This window comes from Mauremys mutica, chromosome 5 (assembly GCF_020497125.1).
Source record: "Mauremys mutica isolate MM-2020 ecotype Southern chromosome 5, ASM2049712v1, whole genome shotgun sequence".
NCBI lineage: Eukaryota > Metazoa > Chordata > Testudines > Geoemydidae > Mauremys > Mauremys mutica.
Window position 1 is genome coordinate 17825647 of NC_059076.1, and position 16570 is coordinate 17842216.

Genomic DNA, 16570 nt, shown 5'->3' on the forward strand with positions numbered 1-16570 from the left:
AGCTATTCGGCTGCAATTGGGCGTAGGGTCCCTCACTCCCAGTTGGAGTGAAGGACCTCCTGCTGAATTGCCGCAGACCCCGATAGCGGCCTTTTTTTTTTTTTTTTTTTTTTTGCTGCGTGGGGCAGCAAAACCCCTGGAGCTGGACCTGGCTACAAGCTAGAGGGGAGCCCCTGCTGAGTGCATGCGGGGAGGGGGAATGCAGAGTCTAGCCGTGGTAGCAGCCTGGCTGGAGGAGGAGGGAGGAGAGAAACAAATGTGACTGTCAGTTTTCCCTTTCCAAACTTTTATTAGCTCTGAGTTTAAACTGTTTTTTATGCAGCCAAAAGAGGTGAAAGTAAGCCAGTACTGAATGCTCCACTTATTTGCCGGTATACTGCTGCGCCTTTTTTTACTGGTACTCTGTACCAGGCCGTACCGGCTTACTTTCACCTCCGTTTACGGTTAACTAACTCCATCTGAGAATTAATACTAATATCCTACCATATTAATTTGATAAAAATACACGTATAGAGAGCTCAATGTTGGTAAACCAATATCCAACCCACAGCACTTTATCAAGTCCTCCTCCTACACCTCTAACACCAGAACTGCACCCCATCCCCACTCATCTACTTACCTTTCTGTGTCGCCCATGAGAAAACCCTGGAAGAATAGCTAAGCATTGCAGCTTCTCCTGAAGGTCAAGTCAACACATTTGGTCTTTGGCAAAGCGGGGCAGGAAAGCTAGTGCCACACTGGAGGGCACCTCCCTGAAGAGGCTCTGGGCCTGATTCCCGTTTACACGGCGGCTCTTTGCCTTGGTGTGGCAGCGCGAAGGGGCTGAGACGTGTGTCCCTGGTCTGTGACAGAAAGGAGCTGGTCCCAGACGAGCAGCACAGGGGCCCAGACCCTCCAGAGTACGTAGGTACCTAATTCCTACTGATTCCAGCGGGAACTAGGTGTGTGTCCAACACCTTAGGGGAAGGGGGCCTGCCGGTGCCAGCTGGAATCCCCCCTCCGCTGGCCAGGGACAGCTCTTTCCCTTTAATACAACGAATTCCTATTAACCGGGAACACTGTAATGAAGCATTCTGCACCTATCGCTGTGCCTGCCCCAACGAGCCCCATCTCCTGGGCCCCTGCGCTCTCTGCCTATAGGGGGCGCAGGCAGCAGGCCAGACTCCGAAGAGCACACGTGCGGTCGCTTTTTTAACAAGTTTGCCCCTCTGCGGCTCCCGTAGCGCCGGAAGCCAAGATGGCGGCGCCCAGGGGTAGCCCACGTGGTTGTTCCGGGAGGAGCAGAGCGTCTCGTAGGCGGTAGCGCCCGGGCTCCAGCAACCATGTCCGGCCGCAACAACAACAAGCTGCCCAGTAACCTGCCCCAGCTGCAGAACCTGATCAAGCGGGACCCGCCGGCTTATACCGAGGAGGTGAGAGCGCGAGACCCCCCCGCCGCCGGGGGGAGTCCGCCCCAGCCCCAGCCCCCAGGGTGCCCCTGGGCCCCAGCCCCCATCCCGAGTGCGCAAGGCAGAGTCCGCAGCATGGGGAGGTCTCTTTGCCTTGGGAGGCCCGGAGGGCAGTGGCCCGTGGGTGCCAGAGAGGGACGGGGCGGGGAAGGTGATAGCTCTTAATGGACCTGCTTCTGCTGGTGGAAGGTGCAGGCTGGTCACAGAGCTCCTCGTCGGGTCCGGGGACGGTAACCAGAGTGACCCCCAGTCAGTGTCCCGCCCACAGCGCAGCCCCACTGCCCCCAACGGGCTGTATGGCCTTGCTCACAAAGGGCGTGTTTACCTGGCCGTAACGAGTTGGACGAGGATGGGAGTGAAATCCTAGTGGCGACGAGGCACTGCGCTTCTCAGCTCGGCTGGCTACATGGAGGTGCCTTGTCGGCGCTAGGTGTTCTGATGTAAAACCGCACCTTTCCCCCTGTTCAGATACAGCTGCCTTTACCAGAGATGGTGGCGTATAAGGCAACACGCCGCCTCATTCTCTTTCTCACATGGGCCTGGACACCTTGAATTCAATGTGACTTTACATGCTTCAAATTAGGCATGTGCTAAAGTATCAAGCTGAACCAGGGCCTTAGCCCTGGCTAGACACCCTTTTTGACAGCAATTTAACTGTTTTAGTTAGGGGTGATATTTTTACCAATATAGTTATACCCGTATAAAGGTGCCTTATGCTGGTGTGGTTTATTCGTCTTCCTGTAGGGGAATAGCTATGCCATATTTGTGTTTCAGTTTCTCCAGCAGTATCGTCACTACCAGTCCAATGTGGAGATTTTCAAACTCCAGCCCGATAAGCCCAGTAAGGAGCTGGCTGAATTGGTGATCTTCTTGGCACAGGTAAAATTCTGTAATTCTAGGGAAAAACAACACAAAGAACTATTAAAGGTGACCTGCAAAACCTTTCCCCCCAATGAAATAATTGTAAGCTATATACAGATGGCCAATATAGCCAGGAGCAGGTGATAAATAACTGACAAGAAGATAGTAATATATTTTTTTTAATTTCTGTTCTCCGGTGTTGCTTTCTGTGAATTACAGTAAAATGGTAAAAATAAAACATTTAAAAAACAAACAATAACCCAGTTGAGTCCTATTTGACAGACCTACATTGCATCAGCAAAATTTTTTAATAGGTGTGTTGTTTCAGAATGATTCTGGAACATCATAGTGATGCCAAATGGAACTTCTTACTCATAATTATCTTATTTTTGGAATGGGTGTTGCAGATCACCTTTAAATGCATTGAACATACAGATTCTACAGCACTCTTAATCCTTTAATAAAGAAGTGAGCTTTTATGTAGGTAGTTAATGATAGAAACTTCAGCATTCAAAGATATATTACACATCAACAACATTTGAAAAAGTTAATCAACCAAATATACATTAAATGATAAGGGGTAGTTTTTTTACAGAATCAGATACTCTCAGGCAAATATACCATTGTTACATTGTTAGAGTTTATTATAGGGATTTCAATAAAGATTATTTTTTTAAACAGGTTGGGCACTGCTATCCAGAACATCTAGTTGATTTTCCGCAGCAGTTGAAAGAACTGCTTTCTTACAACCACAGTGTTTTGGATGCAGATCTTCGAATGGTAAGTCTGACTTTTAAAGCACTGATATATATCGATAAGGTACTCTGGTTTTGAGGACCACCACACAGTTAGCAACTCTGGGCTCCAGTACCACATCTTTGCCCAGATCCTTCAAAGACTAATACACATGCCTAATGCACTGTGAACAGTCTTGTTGACTTTGCTGGAACTACTTGTTGTGTGTAAAATTAAGCATGTGTAACAGTCTATGCAGGATTTGGGCCTGACTTTGTGTGTGTGTGTGTGTGTGTGTGTGTGTTGATGAATAATAAATGCTGTCGTCTTAGTCATTTTCAAATTGTGATTCTGGTCACTGCTTCTTTGTTGCAGACATTTTGCAAAGCTCTGATCTTATTAAGAAACAAGAATCTAATAAACCCTACAAGTTTGCTGGAACTCTTCTTTGAACTCTTGCGCTGCCATGATAAACTTCTACGAAAAGTAAGCTGCAAAATAAGAATTGGTTTTATGTCCTTGGTGAGCCTCTTGTCAGTGTTTTTTCCCTCTCTTATGAGAAGGAAGCACAAGTAATTCAGCAGCACCAGACAGCCTGTTTGCTCTTCCCAGTAGCTGAATATATAACCTTATTGTAGTTCTGTTGGTTCCACTAGCGAAGATTTTAGGGTATTTGGGCTTTTAGCAGCTTGATGTGCCTGTGACCAAATATTATGGAGATGGACACTCAGGGATAAATACAATGAGTGTGAAAGGGCCAGCTTTAGAAACCTGAAATGTGAGATAAAATAGTGTGTCACCCAGCCCCCAAAAGGGGGGTTGGCAGTTCATTGATTGGCTTGGTTCCTAGAAGTTCTCTGGTGTCATTGACTTCATGGGGCCTGAGCAGCTGTAACTCCTTGTGTGGGCTCCTGTGCCACGCATTTAAGAGTTAGTGGAAATACCATTCCGATGATGGTGTTGTGACATTCCCTGGGGTGCGATCTGACCCGCTGGACTGCTGTGTCCCCTTAGCACTCCAGCCTGGGATGCCTTTTACCCTGCCTTGCTGGTGAACAGCAGCCACTCCAGGCTCATCACTCTCAGCCACCAGCATGCAGAGTCACTCCCAGCTGAATACATGGTTGCTGTGCCCAGCCATCCATGAATTACATACAGAGAGGCACCCTCATATCCCGCAGCTCCAGCCTTGCTCCCCGGAAGTGTGCGTCTTATACTGCTCAGTAGCCCACTGGACAGTACAAGTTCATAGATAGTTCGTCATTCCAACAAGGGGTAATGAGTAGAGTCTTTGCTCTCATGAGCAGCGAGGTGGCTAGGGACATTCTCCCTCCCTCCCTTCTTACACCGTAGCCCTTTGTGCTGGAAAAATCCTTGCTGGATCATAGGAACAGGCAGTTCCATTGTATATGTGGGCGCCAAACTGTCCTCCGCGTGAATTGTAAATTTCTTGTTTGCAACTCCCCATCTCCCACCCCCCGGCCTTCTGGAGAATGTCCGATTAAGCTGGTAATAACTCTTTAGCACTTTGCTGGCATGCTAGGGTGTCTTTGTCTCTGAGAAATTGGTTTGTGGACGTTACCCAGAACTACAACGTGTTTCAGTAACAATCGTAATTTTACATGCAGTGTTGTTGCACACATTTCACCAGGATCATAATATTCAGCAGATTGAGTTTTCAAATGAGACCTCACAAGGAGTACTTTGTACAAAATAGAACATAACCGTATAAAAGTGGTGAACGTGGGCTACAGTGTGTCATAGGTGTACTAAGAATAAACATAATTACATTGATTTAAAAATCAGCATATCTGATCTCTCTTGGAGATACTGAGGATAATTGTCTAGGCATAAGTTAGAATTTGTTCTACATCCCTACATGATACTAATTTCTGGAATAGAATTCAGGAGTTTATTCCTAAAGGGATAGACAGTCCTATTCACTGAGGACTTTTCTGTTGTAGGTACAGTACCCAAACAGGAACTCCTGAGTTCTTTAGAGAAACTTGTAAATGAAAAGCACTGCTGGGCATAAACATTTAAATGCCTTCTTTGTTACAGAAAGATTTATCACTACCTGAAAATGGAATTGACCGGAATCAAACTTACTACAACAGTCAGTCAAAACTTAGCTGAATTTGCAAAAGAAATTTCAGCAATACGAATTTTTTTTTTAATTACAGCTATATTTGATGTCGTTCAATTCTCTGTGGTCTCTATTCTGCAAAGACTGTGGTCTTGTCTACATAAGGAAATCGTGTCGAATAGGTATTCCACATTAACTCCCCATGTGAAGGCTCTTCTTTTCCTTTTGCGGTTTAACTTAGGGTTTGTCTAGATGGAATAGTTTGCAGCAAGCTAGGGTGTAAATCTACATTGCATTAGTGTGCTGTGCACTGACTGTTCGTGTGGACCTTGCTACCACACCTGAAAAGTTCTCTAGTGCACATTGACCTGTTCTGCTTTGAAACCGGACTAGATAAAAGTGCACTACGGAACTTGTAGGGTGTGGTAGCAGGGTCTGCAGTGATAGTGTGTGGCAGGCTAGTGCACTGTAAATTTATAACCCAGCTTGCCACCCACTCACTGTTCACCAAATGGTTATTTCACTTTGGAAGTGGATTAAGCTAAAGTGCAAAAAGTCACTCAGTGCAGAATAGGAATGTCCACACGAGGAATTAGTGCAGCATAGCTATTGTTCTTTAAAGTCACACCCTACTTTATTCCACACTAACATCCCCTTGTAGACGAGCCCTCTGTGTGCCGTGAGTAGCCCTATTGAAGCCAGTAGAACCATCTTCAGTGTGTGAAGTTAAGCACGTGAATAAATCTTCTTTCAGGATTGGGGCTAATGACTTTTTTTTTTCCTCTCCCAACTGTGGCTCTGGAAAAAACGTCTTTGCCATAGTGACTGGCGCTCTCCTTGCATGATAGTACGAATGGGCTTTAGGGAATGAACTTTGTAGGCTGCAAAGTGTAAATACTTCACTTTACTATACATGTCACTGTTTGTTTACAGACTTTATATACTCACATTGTGACAGACATCAAGAATATAAATGCTAAACACAAGAACAATAAAGTGAATACAGTAAGTATGCTGGCTTCCAGGTTTACTTTGAATGAATGCTTTTTATTATGAAAACATTTTCAAACTCCCTTATCATTTTCCCAATTTCTTCTTCTTAAGACACTGCAGAACTTCATGTATACTATGTTAAGAGACAGCAACCCTACTGCAGCCAAGATATCTCTGGATGTGATGATCGAACTATATAGAAGGAATATTTGGTGAGTTTGAGTGCACAGAACTGGTTCTTGATTATTCCAGGGCAACGCAAGATGGATAAAAATTGATGATTTAAAAAAAAACACAAACTTTTTTATTTAAATTAAATGAATGTTTATTTTTAAAAATAAACCTATTGGAAATTGACAACCTTTGTTAAGGCCTAAACATACGGTAATCTATTAGAATCATTTAAATTAAACACCAAAAAATAATATTAAGAAGTACATCTTTGCTGCCTAATTTTAAAGAAAGTCAGACCACTGCACTGGTGGAAGTCACTGGCTAAGCACCTGGAACCAGAGTTTGTTGAAGGGCTAACCCAGCTTTTGACAGCAGTAGCCTCTACTGCAGGTACTGGGAGAATATTTTCTTCATTTCAGTTTATTCAGCTAGTTCAGGTTAATGACTATTCAAAGTTAAGAAACAAATTGGGAGTTGAAAAAGCAGAAAAGCTTGTTTTCTTCTTCCAATCTATGAATAAAAATGAAGTTGGAGAGGATGAGATCTGCTAGTTCTAAAATCTTGAAAGACATGGTGACAATCAATTCAGTTCACTAAGTATAGATAATACTTTTTTAGTTTAATAAGTCAGTTTGTTTTTCGTTTGTTAACAATATCTTAAACATGCTGGATATAAAAGGAAAAAAGTTTATCAGAAAGCTCATCAAAACATGTTTTGCATTTAAAACATGTTTTGATGAGCTTTCTGATAAACTTTTTTCCTTTTATATCCAGCATGTTTAAGATATTGTTAACAAACGAAAAACATTTTAAAACACTGTTTTTGTGCATTTTAATTGATTTTGAATTTCCATCTAAATAGATCTTGACACTAATCACAAGCAAAAAACAATCATCTAATAAATAAGAAATGTTATTTGTTGCTTTCTAACATGACAGAAAATGTAAAAATTTAGAATCTGAATACATGTATTTAAGCAATATAATTGCTTAAATAAATGTGTATAGAGGTGTAGTGCATCTTCCTGGTTAGAAAAAAGAAGCATTAGGTGTGGTGTAAAGGCTATATTTTTGTTGCAAATCAGCATGTTTTAATGGTTTCCAACCAAAAGGAATCAATTTTTCTTTTGGAAAATAACTAAAAGGTACAAATGCAAAACAAGTTTAAAATTGATGATTTAAATCAAGGTTTTCTGCTTGCTGATCTCAGTCGTGATTAAAATATGTGATTAAAATGGCTTTGATTTTAAATCAGTGCACCCTGGGGCAATCGATTTGTAGTGTGGTTGTACTGTGTTTCTGTAGAACACAATCTAGAAGGGCAGAAATGACTGAGACACTTCGCAGAAGAAGGTGCGCAGGAAGAATCTTAGACGTTTTCCTTTTAAGAACAATAAACAAGTATACTTCAAACCATCAAGCAAAACCTGTACATATACATGCTTTCTTGAGCCTCTCTATTGATGCATTAAATCTTGAATATAATTCTGCTGTAAGTCATGAAGTCCAACTGTGGCTGATGTCCAAGCCCTTGTGTACACTTGCAGCAGTGTGTATAGTGCATGTAGCTCCATGCAGTGAGGAAAGGCGCTGGTAGTGAGGAGATAGCGGGACACTGCACTGCTAAAAATATCAGTGTAGACCTGGGAGGCACCCCATGGTTACGTCAAGAGATGTGTAGGGTATTTTGTACTCTACTTGCCTAAGTGGTGCCTCCCCAGCGACGTTGCTATGTACACCCGTGCTAGCCAGGTGGGCGCTGGCTGTTTTCTGCACGCTGGTGCAAGTGTAGGGGTACTTCAAGAGAAGCAATAGGATTTGCATGGCTAGTATTAGACAAGAAGGCTGTACGTTGATGCTACCTGCTTGGTGCATTCATGTTTTGAGGAGTGAGTTGGTTTTCCGGAGTAAAAGCAAGCGCTGTTTTGAATAAGCAGGGGGCTGGGTAAGTGCCAAGATGGCCATGTATTAGAAGAACATAACTTTGAGTATTAATGGAGGTGCACAGATGTTTATTGATTCCACTGCTGCCTTAGTTCTGGTGCTGCTGCTCTCAGCAGATGTTTCACCGTGAGGAGTAGCAAGAATGGCTCTTCATTTGCCTATTGTTTTAGGTTCTAATTATCCCTAAGTGTGTGTCGTTGTGGGGGCGGGGGGGGGAGTTGTCACCTAACTTGTACCCCCCTTTTAACTTCCATGGAAATGAAAGTACAGATAAGAAATACTGCTCCTTTTAAGCATTTTCTGCCTCACTGGGGTCTCCCCAATGTTCTGCAGGGGTGGTTTGCACGGCCCTTTGGTCTTTATTCCAGGCAGAGTTCCTAGGGACTTCAGCAGTTCAGCACAACTGTGCAGCAGTTCTGCCTTTTATAGAAAGGAGAGAGAATAGCTGGGGTGTTAGGCGAGTTGGCAGAGCATGTTTGGGCTTCAGGAGCTTTGTTCACATGTTGATCTGGGATATGCCGTGAATCCGCTGGGCAGCACTGCCGCAATGCCAGCTCTAGAACGGCAGCGTAATGATGCCTCTGGTACAATGGAGGGGAACGAAATATTGCAACAGAGTAAACACTGGGAACACTTAGAATATATAGGTGACCATCTTCCTCATAGACTCATGGGCTTTAAGGCCAGAATGGGCCATCATGATCATCTAGTCTGACATGGCCACAGAACCTCACCCCTGTAATAGGCCCATGACCTCTGGCTGAATTGCCAAAGTCTTCAAATCATGATTTAAGACTTCAAGTTATAGAGAATGCACCATTTACTCCAGTTCAGCCCAGCATGTGACCCAGGCCCCAAGCTGCAGAGGAAGGTGAAAAACATCCAGGGTCTCTGCCAATCTGACCCGGGGGGAAATTCCTTCCTGATGCCTGACATGGTGATCAGTTCGACCCTGAGCATGTGGGCAAGACCCATCAGCCAGATACCTGGGAAAGAATCCTCTGTAGTAACTCAGAGAGGGCCATGGAGTGCCCCATCTCCAGCAATTGGGGATATTTCCTACCAGCAGTTGCAGATGGGCCATGTGCCATTAGAGGGAATGGTATGATGAGATTACCTATATCATACCTTCCCCTTTTAAGGACAGGGCTTCTGCAGTATTGCTAAATAGCTTTATAGGTATTTGAGACTCAGCTCAAATTCAGTTCAGGGTCTACAATATTTATAAACCTCTCCTAGAGATTGTTTCAAACCTTTCTTGTAGCTTTTGTAATGAAAGCCAAATCTCTCTGCATTTATTTTAACAGGCAATTTCTTATCACTTGAAGTATCTTTTACTGTGGGGCCTGCCATTGCTTTTATTGGTTCATCTTTGTTGTCAAAGTGAAATGGTGTGTTCTTCTCAAGTGTGAACTTACCCAGAAGCATATATGCTTTATCTATCTAGACCTGATAATTTTTGTGTAGGAAAAATGACAACAAATGGCATGTAGAAACATCATCTCTTGATTTGCGTTTGAAATCACTGATGGTATGATGAAAGCAGCTAGTACTGTGGGGTTTGTTTCCAGTGACTCTACTTTGCATTAAATCTACCATGATGTCTTGTTTTTCAAAATCAGCAAACTTCTTGGTGAAGGTATATTAATGTTTTGCTTATTCCAGGAATGATGCCAAAACAGTAAACGTTATCACAACAGCCTGCTTTTCCAAAGTCACAAAGGTGAGGTGGAAACCTATCTGAAATGCCAGTATATTTTGCTTCCGCTGTTTTGTGTGTGTGTGTACGTACGCAACTTCCTTTCTATACCGAAGAACCTCAGAGTTATGAACACCCTGGGAATGGACGTTAGTAGCCCAGCTGTTGCTGGCTGGTGTGATGTTGCATCGCACTCGAGCAGGAACAGAGCCCAAGCAGAGAGAGAGAGAGAGACAGCGTGTGTGTGTGTATGCATATGCTTCTTTATTCATTTCCCAGCATGCTCTTATATACAAGATGGTGGCTAATTGATTAATCAAATCAACACAGCTGCAGCTGTAACCCATAGGGTAATTATCCTACACACCTGTATCCTATTTACAATTAGCTGGCCAATGAGAACAAGCCCAAGGCCAGTCCTTCACACACAACTCCCAGCATAATCAGCTCAGTATCTCACATTCTAATCCCACATCTCCCCCCTCTATTCAAAATAAAGAAGAGGGAAAGGAAAAGAGGATAAAAAACATTCACAAAACATTTCCAACTTATAACAACATAACACCACAATCTATCTTAATCTTGTCCAAGAAGTTTAAATTATCATAATAAATATTATGGTGAAAAACTAAAGAACAATAATGTTTAAAACAGATAAGTGCAGGTCCTCAGCTGGTGTAAAACAACACCAGCTGAGGATCTGCCTCAGAGCCTTCAAATAAAATCACAATACATGACCACTAAATAATCTGTTCACAAGCCAAAAATTAAAACCTATATAACCATGCAATCATTAACATATAACCGCAAAAACACCAAACAAAGACAAAATACAACAAACAAGTGATGTGAATTTTACAGGATTCCCCCCTCTCTGTTTTACCAAAGCATTCCTCAGATGTCAGGCGATCAAACTGACACTGAGGATGGGGGGGGGGGGTATTCCCCCTTCTCTGTTAAAAACACATCACTTAACAACAACAACAACAACAATTCTGGCCAGAAGACATCACAAGACAAAACAAAAAACACAAAACATAACTCTTAATAATAATAATTGCATGGTACACTAAACACAAAATTTCTTGAGCAAGTGATAGAATTGTAAAAACTAAAAAGCAGTTATAGCTTTAACTCTCCAATATAGCTTCTCTAACACAATTTTCAAAACAGCATCTTGAGAAGCACAAATAAAGACAGTAAACAAGTTGGACATTCTGTAGTGAATGTGTCATAAGAATAAAATCTGTGAGGCAATTTCTATAAAAAACATCACATACTGATTTAAAGGCAGCTGCAAAGCAGTCTGAGTTAACTCCCAAGTCTTAAAAATTTAAAAACAAAACAAAAAACCTTTCCATTTAGCAACACTGTTCTCTTATTAAAACTGAGTTCTTATATATTTTAACATGCACTCAATGGCACAGAGATAGTGTTTTCTTTAGAAGGAAAGGCAGCTGTTCATGCTTGGAGAGAACTCCTACTAAAGTTCTGCAGCTGCCTGAGAGACCTTGATCTTCTCCACCCCCGCCTCCAGCTTGATTTCAAAGTTCCAAGCTCCTCCTTGTTTCACAGCATGGAGTCTAGAGGACTCTGGTAATTGTAGGGGAAGTAACAATCCCACATGATGATCTCCCGGGCAGTCTTAAGGATCTCAACACTTACTGTACTCAATGTCCTGGAAATCAACATCATTAACTGGTAAGACCTGATCTCCCTCCTGCAGCCTGCCCCGCTCCGCGATGCATATCTTCCGCTTCCACAGCGGTTTCCATGGCAACTGCTCTGCCCTTTCTGCGACTTATAGCCACTCTTCCCTGGGCTCAGCCTCCCTTTTAACTGCTCTGCCCTTCTTTCGCGACTTATAGCCGCCCTTCTTCTCCGCGACTTATAGCCGCCGCTTATCTCTGCGACTTATAGCCGCCCTTCTTCTCTGCGACTTATAGCCGCTCTTCCCTGGGCTCCCTTTTCAGACGCCCTGCAGCTTGCCGCTCACCACTGAGTTCAGGTGTGCCTCCTTTCTTTTTGGGACTTCCTGCGGCTCCTAGCCACGCAACACTGAACTCAGGTGCGCCTCTTTTCGGACGCCCTGCGGCCGCTGCTTCGACTCTGAGCTCAGGTGCGCCTCCTTTCTTATTGGGCTTTCTTGTGGCTCCTAGCCACGCAACACTGAGCTCAGGCACGTCTCCTTTTTCTCAGGCCATCGGCATCAATGCCCGCAGCTTCTCCGCCATTTGTTGCATCGCACTCGAGCAGGAACAGAGCCCAAGCAGAGAGAGAGAGAGAGACAGCGTGTGTGTGTATGCATATGCTTCTTTATTCATTTCCCAGCATGCTCTTATATACAAGATGGTGGCTAATTGATTAATCAAATCAACACAGCTGCAGCTGTAACCCATAGGGTAATTATCCTACACACCTGTATCCTATTTACAATTAGCTGGCCAATGAGAACAAGCCCAAGGCCAGTCCTTCACACACAACTCCCAGCATAATCAGCTCAGTATCTCACATTCTAATCCCACAGTGTGAGATTCCATACCTCCTCATGCTGGCAGTGCTAGCCAAAAGTGACTTTCAGGAGCATTGCCTCATGTTGATCGGCACTATTGTGCTTTCTCAGCTCCAACACTGAAAATAACTAGTATCCCAGCTGCCTGTATCTGGATGCTGCAATGGTGGTGGTTTTAGAAATGCCTAGGATGCGTTGGGTTGGTTTGTTATATGATAAAGGCCCGTACTCTATTTCTTAAAACCACCATAGGCTTGTGAAACTGAGCATAGGATCTCAAGCTGCTGCCAAAGTTACCATGAATGGCCTTATTGCTCAGAGCAATAAAGCCAAAATTGTACTAGCAACTAAAGAAACCAGACGTTGCACAATAGGTTGTGTCTATACTACAGTCATGTCAGTCGAGGATCACACCTTTTCACGTCCTTGGCTGACATAACTCTGCTGGCCACAGCCCCTGGCTTTGGTGCCATTGTGCTGGCACAGCTTGTCTTATTTAGGGCTGGTAGAATAAACTATACTGCTGAGCAGTGTAGCCAGTAATAAGATCCGTCCACACTGGGGTGCTTTGCTGATATACCTGTGCTAGTAAAGCAGCCCTCGTGCAATAGTGCAGGTTCACGTGGGAACATTGTGAAAGTCCTGCTACCCTTCGAGCAGTTGCTTCACTGTTGCAAGACAGGCAACAAAGACTGAGAGTGGTTTTTTTGCACGTCTAGTGTTTTCAGTCAGCCTGTCTGTTTTACTCCATTTCATATCTCCTGTTATAAGCAACTGGTGACCTAACATGGGGCCCTTTGCCTCTTGTAAACTAATTCTTCCCTTCCTTCCCCGCTCCCCCCCAAATGTCCATGTTTTTCAGATACTTGTTGCTGGTTTGAAATTCTTCCTTGGGAAAGACGAAGATGAGAAAAGAGAGAGTGATTCAGAATCTGAGGTTAGTCCGGAGGCCAATTCTCTTGCTGTCACTTTCTCAAACTCTGCAAAATGTATCCGCAGTAGGTATTATGTATCTTATTTTTCTGCCCTAGTCTCTTCTTGCATTGTCCTCTCTCCTCCATCCGGGATGTCAGCCACCTACACCCATTTGTTTATGTCTCCCCGACGCACCTGTGGGCTTTCTTCCATGCCAGCCAGAAAGAATAGATGGGATTGTTTGTTAGTTTGCCCCTCAGTTTGAGGGATTCGGTCTCCTCAGGACATGTGCTGTTATTGTTAATGGGAAATAGGCCTGTATGTTGAGGGGAAGATCAGGAAAACGGTCCTGTTTGTTTTCAAAATCATTAAGGGCCACTTAGTCACTGGCCCATTTGTAGTGCGTGGGCTGATGGTCGCGTAGCTGGCAGCATGGGAAGTCAGAACCCGCATTATAAGAATGAGCTAGTAGGAAAAATAGGTTTGTTTTTTTTCCCCCTTACAGACTGTGAGAATGTATTTGGTTCTAGCAGAGCCCTCAGTATGCTGGGCACTGCACATTGATGATACAAAGCAGGTGTGGCCCGTGCCCTGAAGAGCTTACACTGTAAGGGGGCAGGGGCTGGGCCACGCCTGGCTGTTTGGGTTTCCAAAATTGTGCCTCCCCAATGTGGCCCTCAGGCCAAAATTTTGCCTACCCCTGGTTTAGAAGGTAAAGAATTACCAGAGGCTTCATGTAGACTTGTGATTGAGGAACTGGACTGGGATTTGGGAGACCAGGATTGTGGCTTTTTTTGTTTTTTTTTGTTTTTTTTAATTAAAGCTCTGTTACAGACTTTGCATGTGACCTTGGGCAAGTCACTTAATCTCTGTCTGGCTCAGTTCTTCATCTGTAAAATGGGGAAAATAGCACTTTATCTCTGATGGTGTTGTGAGAATAAATTTACTGATATGTGGGGAGTGCACAGAGGTTAGTGATGGGGGTCAGACAAGTACATAGATGCTTTTGAACAAATTCACTGAAGTATGTTACCCTAACCATCCCTCTACCCCCAGCTACTTTATCTGATCTGTATCAAGATCCTTTTAAAGCGTTACTCATGCATTGGGTATTGTTGAATAGTATGTTACTGTTGCCTAATGACTAGTCCCATATCTATTGTATTGCTTTATTAACGTGCTGTTACCTGGGCATAAACCTTGGTGTGTGTGTGTGTTCTCTTTTATGAAGTCAATGTTTTAAGTATTGAAATGAATGTCAGGCTGGTTACACGGCAAACACTTGGAGGTAGAATGAATTGGTTTCCTATTTTTGAAAACCTGGTGTGTGACCCTGACAACTGTTGCTGTCAACCAGCTGCAATATCCTATTTGAAGTCTCATTCTCATGCTCTGTCTGATGTTCCTTTCCGAAGGATGAAGGGCCCACGGCCAGAGACCTCATGGTGAGATATGCAACAGGAAAGAAAACCACCAAGCACAAGAAGAAGCTGGAGAAAGCCATGAAGGTTCTGAAGGTAAGGGAAGCCCGGTTGGACATTTTGGAATCACCATGGAACTACCAGCAGAACCCAAGTGTAAAGTTACCAGTGGTGGCTTAGTAGAAAGGGAAACAAGAGTAAATTGAATACTTGTAAAGCTAAATAGGATTTTAAAAGCAGTCAGCCCTAACAATGCAGTGCTCAATTTAATCAAACTTCTAAAGACGACGTGCTGTTCTCATTTCCCTTTTTGAGACCGCAGTCATCTACGTCAGGTTCTCTCCTTCATCGGTTCATACACTGGGACCCTTCAAGACCAGGATTTTTGTGCTCTCATCTGTCCCTTTTTAGCCAACTACCCTTTGTCATGTCTTCTAAGCAAAGCTCCCTTTGCTGCTCTGGCAGCAGCCAGCTTGACGTACACATGTTCACGTGGAAGAACACGTGTTGAAAAGAGACTTTGCTAGGGTAGATTGTGGACCAGGTTCTGCCGTGACTTGCATCTCATTCAATCCCTTTGCGTGGGGTACACTGTAAGTCAGGGCAGGATTGTGGCGTGTTTTCTGAACTGTTTCCCATGCCCAGTGCCTGGTTGGGAACTAGTATCTATATAGCTAGAGGTATGTTTCAAGAGTTTGAGTGGAGCTTTTGTTACGCAGTTTGCATTGACTTTGCCTGGAGTCGTGTGGCTGAAAACCACACGTAACGCAGGAAATGTTGAAAGTGCTGATGAACTTTACTATTTAAAATCAAAACATGCCTCTTAAAGCTGGTAATGTGAAATGGGAGCTTTCCAGAACTGATGTCTGAAATTTGCTTAGAACAACTCTACCATGGAAAGGAAAAAGTGTCTCCTTGTCTCTTGCTGTCCTACAGAAACACAAGAAGAAGAAAAAGCCAGAGGTGTTTAACTTCTCCGCTATTCATTTGATCCATGATCCCCAAGGTAAGCATGGTGTCCAAGCCAATTAATATACATGCGCCTTGGAAATTCTAATCCATGTTTGAGCTGAGATACTGATTTTTCAGGCAAAACTGTAATGGGAGAGACACCTATGCTCCACTGTTTGAATGTGGGAATGGTATGGAATGTTTAGATACCACACTGGGTCACCGGATCTCAAAGCGCTTCACAAATGTTGATTAAATCTCACAGCACCTTGCAAGTTAGGAGGAATGGTCAGAGATTTTAAGGCTAGATGGATCACTGTTATGCTCATCTAGTCTTGACTTCCTGCATAACGCTGGCCATGGAGCTTCACCCAGTAACTTTTGGGCTGTAACTGCTGTCCGAGCTAAGCTTCTCTTTAAAAATAGATACCCAGCCTTGCTTTAAAGACTTCCTGGAGAAACCTAGGGAAACGCTAGAAAGTTTTAATGACTAACTACCATTCATCACTTAGTCATTTAAAATTTTTCCCCTTATTTCTAGTCTGTTTTGTCTAATATTACTTTTTCCCTCTAGACATCATGAACTTGATCTTTTTTCAGATAGGCCTCAACTCAGCCTCCTTTTTAGTGCATATTAACTGGCATTAAATATTGACCCCTAAAGCTGTGGAGCCATGTAAAAGGCATGTGCCATCCCTGTGCGCCCCCTGGCAGCCTGGTGTACCCTGCTTGAATTCCACAGTTGGGCATCAGTAAGTTGATTTTAATGGATCTCAAGACTCTGGTTCAGAGCTCCCGAACTTAGTCTGCAGAGCAAAGTCTCTGAGACTG

The 16570-nt window shown here is 43.6% G+C and overlaps 1 protein-coding gene across 1 annotated transcript in view; it reads left to right on the forward strand.

Moving 5' to 3' along the window:
* Nucleotides 1-1227: 1227 nt before the first annotated feature.
* Nucleotides 1228-16570, forward strand: part of SDAD1 (SDA1 domain containing 1) — a 33935-nt gene continuing 18592 nt past the window's right edge. Inside the window, exons 1-10 of the mRNA XM_045019722.1 lie at nt 1228-1412; nt 2223-2327; nt 2991-3089; nt 3420-3530; nt 6064-6135; nt 6235-6335; nt 9907-9964; nt 13315-13389; nt 14783-14884; nt 15725-15794. Of these exons, the coding sequence (XP_044875657.1) occupies nt 1323-1412; nt 2223-2327; nt 2991-3089; nt 3420-3530; nt 6064-6135; nt 6235-6335; nt 9907-9964; nt 13315-13389; nt 14783-14884; nt 15725-15794 (883 nt within the window). The 5' untranslated portion in view covers nt 1228-1322. The remainder of the gene's footprint in view (nt 1413-2222; nt 2328-2990; nt 3090-3419; nt 3531-6063; nt 6136-6234; nt 6336-9906; nt 9965-13314; nt 13390-14782; nt 14885-15724; nt 15795-16570) is intronic.